This window comes from Cynocephalus volans, chromosome 10 (genome assembly GCF_027409185.1).
Source record: "Cynocephalus volans isolate mCynVol1 chromosome 10, mCynVol1.pri, whole genome shotgun sequence".
Lineage (NCBI taxonomy): Eukaryota > Metazoa > Chordata > Mammalia > Dermoptera > Cynocephalidae > Cynocephalus > Cynocephalus volans.
In genome coordinates this window covers 97390683-97395518 of record NC_084469.1, presented here as the reverse complement: position 1 = coordinate 97395518, position 4836 = coordinate 97390683, and the positions used below count along the sequence as shown (strand labels likewise).

Genomic DNA, 4836 nt, shown 5'->3' with positions numbered 1-4836 from the left:
TACTCAGGGGACACCTGCGCTGGGGGTGGGGGACGAGGCCCTGGAGCAGGTGGCCCGCCCCGCCCCGCCGTGCCCTGCCCCGGCCGGGCCTCCCTCCTGCGTGCCGGGCGTGCCAGGGCGGAGCGCGGCGGGGGCGGGCGGCCGGGCCGGTCGGGCGGGTGCGCGGGGCGCGCACGGGGGGCCCCCGGGCCGGGCGCGGAGCCCGGGTGGGCGCTATGGAGGGGCTGCGGCGCGGCCTGTCGCGCTGGAAGCGCTACCACATCAAGGTGCACCTGGCGGACGAGGCGCTGCTGCTGCCGCTGACCGTGCGGCCGCGGGACACGCTGAGCGACGTGCGCGCCCAGCTGGTGGGCCAGGGCGTGTGCTCCTGGAAGCGCACCTTCTACTACAACGCGCGGCGCCTGGACGACCACCAGACCGTGCGCGACGTGCGCCTGCAGGACGGCTCCGTGCTGCTGCTCGTCAGCGACCCCAGGTGGCCGCCGCGGGGCCCGGGCCGGGGGGCGCGGCAGCGGGGGAGGGGGTGGGGGGAGGGGCGCCGGGGCAGGTCTGTCCGTTCCCGCGGATGCCGTTTCCCACGCTTCCCTGTCTGTCTGTCTGTCTGTCTGTCTGTCTGTGTCTCTGTCCGTTTCTGTTTGCTGTTTGTCTGTGTGTGTCTTTCTCTCTCTGTCTCTCTGTCCATGTCTGTCTCTGCCCTTTTTCTCTGTGTGTGTGTCTCTGTCTCTGTCTCTCTGTCCATTTCGTCTCTGCTGTTTTTCTCTGTGTCTCTGTCTCTCTTTGTCTTTTCCTTTCTCTGCGTCTTGGTCCATTTCCGTGTTTGCTGTTTGTCTGTGTGTCTTTCTGTCTCTGTCCATTTCTGTCTGTGCAGTTTTTCTTCCTATGTGTGTGTCTCTGTCCTGTCTCTATCTCTCTCTGTCTCTCTGTCCATTTCGTCTCTGCTGTTTTTCTCTGCATCTCTTTATCTCTTTGTCTTTCTCTGTGTCTCGGTCCATTTCCACCTTTGCTGATTCTCTGCGTCTTTCTTTCTGTCTCTGTCTCTCTGCCATTTCTGTCTCTGCCGTTTTTCTCTGTGTATGTCTCTGTCTCTGTCTCTCTGTCCATTTCGTCTCTGCCGTTTTTCTCTGCGTCTCTGTCTCTCTTTGTCTTTCTCTGTGTCTCGGTCCATTTCCACATTTGCTGATTCTCTGCGTCTTTCTTTCTGTCTCTGTCCCTCTGTCCATTTCTGTCTCTGCCCTTTTTCTCTGTGTGTGTGTCTCTGTCTCTCTCGGTCCCTCGCTTTTCCTTCTCTGTCTTCCCCTCTCCCCACCACCCCAGCCCTCCCCACAACCCCACCCTGATGCTCGCTGCCCACGCTCGGACCTGGTCATCTGGGATCTCCAGAGTTTTCACCTGGCCAAGGTGGCCCACAGCGGGAGGAGGGGGGAGCTCTTCCAGTCCAAGGACAGATCTGCCGGGAAGGGCGTCTGGGCCATGGGCACAGAACATTCTGAGGCCTGAGAAATGGGTGGAGCTGGCGCTTGGCAAGATGGGCAGGGGCTGGTCTCAGAGCCACAGACACTGCCTTGGAGGTGTTGAGCAGGGGATGGACTGGGGGCCATGTGTGTAACCCTGGATTTTATGGGGGTCATGCTTGCCAGGCCCCTAGAGTCTTGGTCCACAAGCTTGGGGTGATGTTTTGAGAGCAGGAGCCTCAGATGCCATTGTGTTCTGGGAGGCATTGGGGGTGGTGGGAGAACCCTCCTCCTCAGCTCTCTTGAGGGAAGGTCTCAGGGCAGGGGAGAGACTGGTGGGAGGGTGAGGGGTGGAGGCTCAGAGCTTGGGGCAGGGAGAGGGTGATCCTGGCAGGGCACCTTGTCCTGTAAGGCCTGACAGCTGGACAAACCTCGGAACATGCAGACAATAATCATTAAATACGGTATAAGCATGACTGTGTGCCAGAGCCTATGCTGGGCACTGGAATCCAGGAAGACCAGGCCTTGCCCACGCAGAGCCTGTAGTCCAGGGGGAGAGATAGGCAAGGAACCAGGTAAATATGGGGTAGAATGTCGGTTCGTAATAAGTGCTGTGCAAAGATTCAGGGACGGTTGAGAAGGATGGGGATGTTGCTACTCTGGCAACAGTGGATGGGGGAGGCTTCCCCGAAAAGGTGACATTGTGGGGTGTTATGTGAAGGAGCTGGTTAAACAGCAAACAAGAGTAGGGGAAGCATATTCCAGGCAGAGGCACAGCCCGTGCAAAGGTCCTGGGGCAGGACCGAGCCTGGTGTGTAGGAGGAACAGCGAGGAGGCCTGTGTGGCTGCCTCAGAGTGAGAAGGGGGAGACAGGGAGGAGGGGAGGGCAGGGAGGGGACGGGGCACGTTGTGCAGGGCTTGTGGGCTGCAGGGAGGACTTGGGCTTTTCCCCCGAGGAAGGTGGGAGCCATGGAGGGCTGCAGGCAGAGGAAGGATGGGATTGGACTGAGGTGTTCCCAGGTTCCTTCTGGCCACTGTGGGGGAATAGACTGAGGGGGGTGAGGGTGGGAATCAGGAGACCAGGTGCAGCTCCCAGTGAGTGATGGTGGAGGCAGAGTATAGAAGCCTTCAGAGGAGACAGTGTTGGTCTCCTCTGGGCTCCTGCCCTAGTGTCCAGTCCTTTGCCCCATCTCTGATAACACACAGCTGAGGTTGCCGGCAGAGTCCAGCTCTGTCTCCCCCATCAGACAGGGAGGACAGGCCCCGGGGACCTATCAGCCTTTGCCACCTGCTGGCTGTGTGTCCTCAAGCAGCTTATGCACCTTCTCTGGGCATCGAATAAGTTCCGAGCCCCCAAGCCACACCCAGACACACAGAGATGGAGCAGCCCCTGAGGCCTTGGCTTCCCCATCTGAGAAATGGGGAAAACACATTTGACCTGTTGGCCCGCACAGTACACTTGGGTGAGAGAAGCCATGTTGGCTGCTTAGGCCAAGCCGGCCAGGGCCTCCCTCACTTCCAGGTAGGCAGGGCACCCTCCTCTCCCTCCCCCTCCTCCTCCTGTTCTAAGCTTGGTGAGGTGCGGTGGTGACATTTTCTGCCTCCAAGCTGCCGCATTCTAGGGAGACAGGATGGCACCAGGCAACCAGTAGGCGCTCAATAATGATCATGTTTTGACTACCCTGGAGATGCTAAGGACTTTTCATGTGGCCTCACTTCAGCCCCGTGGTGCGGGCACTGCTATAATTCATGGTTTACGTGTGGGGAAACTGAGGCACAGTGCAGGATTAAGCTGGGAAGGGGCAGAGCCTAGTTTTGAATCTCTCAATCACTACGTCCTCCTGCTGCATTCATGGGACGTTATTGTTGTTATTATTATTATTTTCTTTTTTGGCCGCTGGCTGGTACAGGGATCGAACCCTGGATCTTGGTGTTAGCAGCACCACCTCTAACCAACTGAGCTAACCAGCCAGCTCTGTTATTATTATTATTATTTCATTGGCATGGTCAATCCATTTCTCTCTTCCTCCCAACCTCTCCAGCTGTCCTTCTGACTATCCCATCAGCTCCACCTTCAAACTCTGTCCAGAATCTGCCCGCTTCTCAACCCCTGGTCCTGCCCCAGCAACGCTCGCCTGGACCAGCACAGTCGCCTCCACCCTGGTCCCCATCACCGCCCCCGTTCTCGCCCTCACCTGCACCAGCCACTAGAGGGCGTCTGTGAGCACCAAATCAAGTCCTGTCTTTCCCCTGCCCACAGCCCTCCATGGCTCCCACCTCCCTTGGTGGGAAAAAAATCCCAAGTCTTCCTCTAGGCCCACAAGACCCCACCCAAACTGCTCCCCGCTTACCTCCCTGCCCTCCCCTCCTCCTTCTCTCCCCCTCACTCACTCTGCTCCAGCCGCACAAGCCTCCTCGCTGTTCCTCCAACAGGCTAGGCATGGCCCTGCCTTAGGACCTTTGTATCGTCTGTTCCCAAAATGCTCTTTCCTCAGACATCCACCTCCCTCCTTCTCTCAGCTTCTTCAGGCCTTTGTTTAGATGCCACCTCCTTCTCGTGACCCTCCCTGTTTAAAATAGCATCCCACCAGTATGCCCCATCCCCACCCATGCTTTCTCTCTCTCCCCGCACCTTGTCAGTAGCTGACTTCTCTATATTTGTTTTTCACCCCATCTCCCCCACTAGGCTGTAAACTCTAGGAGGGCATCATTGTCCATCTTGTTCTCTGCTGTATTCCCAGCTGAGTACCTGACACACAGTAGGTGCTCAATAAATACTAATTGAATGTATTGTCTGCCCAGAACATTTTCCTGGAGCTCTACTGGTGCCTGGATGTTGGGGAGGGGGTCTCAAGGCTGGAGGTGAGTTCCGGCAGGTGTAGGAAGATGCGTCGGCCAGATGCTGAGCAGACCAGGGAGGCTTTAAGTGCCAAGGTGAGGGCTGCACTAGTCCTGCAACCTGTGTCTTTCTGTCCTGCTCCTCCAGGTAGTCTGGGTTGGAGGAGGCAGAGCCATGATCAAGGGGACCCAAGGTGCTGGCTGAAGGAGCAGGCTGGGATGTCTTTGGGAGCTGCCTCTCCCATCTCCCAGGAGCCTGGACCTCACTCTGGGTAAGTCACTCTAGTTATCTGAGACATAGAAGGGACCTTAGAGATTGTGGAGATGAGGCCCAAAGAGGAGAAGGGACTAGCCTCTGTTGACCATCACCTGTCTCTATACCTCTATGCTCCTGGGCCGTGGGGTGGGGATGCTGGCCTTACCTTCTCACTTCCCTTTGGGGCCTGATTAGTGTTGCCCCCGACTTGCTGTGTGACCTTGGGAAAATGGCTCCTCCTGTCTGTCACCGGCTTCCTTACAATGAAGCATTGGGCTTTGGTTGGCAGGT

At 57.7% G+C, this 4836-nt stretch overlaps 1 protein-coding gene across 1 annotated transcript; it reads left to right on the top strand.

Annotated features, from left to right (window-relative positions):
• The first annotated feature begins 215 nt into the window (after nt 1-215).
• TINCR (TINCR ubiquitin domain containing) lies at nt 216-4488 on the top strand. Its single transcript, XM_063109161.1, has 2 exons — nt 216-475; nt 4438-4488. The coding sequence occupies exons 1-2, from the start codon at nt 216-218 to the stop codon at nt 4439-4441; spliced, it is 264 nt and encodes an 87-aa protein (XP_062965231.1). The 3' UTR covers nt 4442-4488.
• Nucleotides 4489-4836: the final 348 nt, after the last annotated feature.

Bases quoted from the DNA above. Each gene is read 5' to 3' on its own strand.
- TINCR (XM_063109161.1), top strand. From the start codon at position 216: ATGGAGGGGCTGCGGCGCGGCCTGTCGCGCTGGAAGCGCTACCACATC.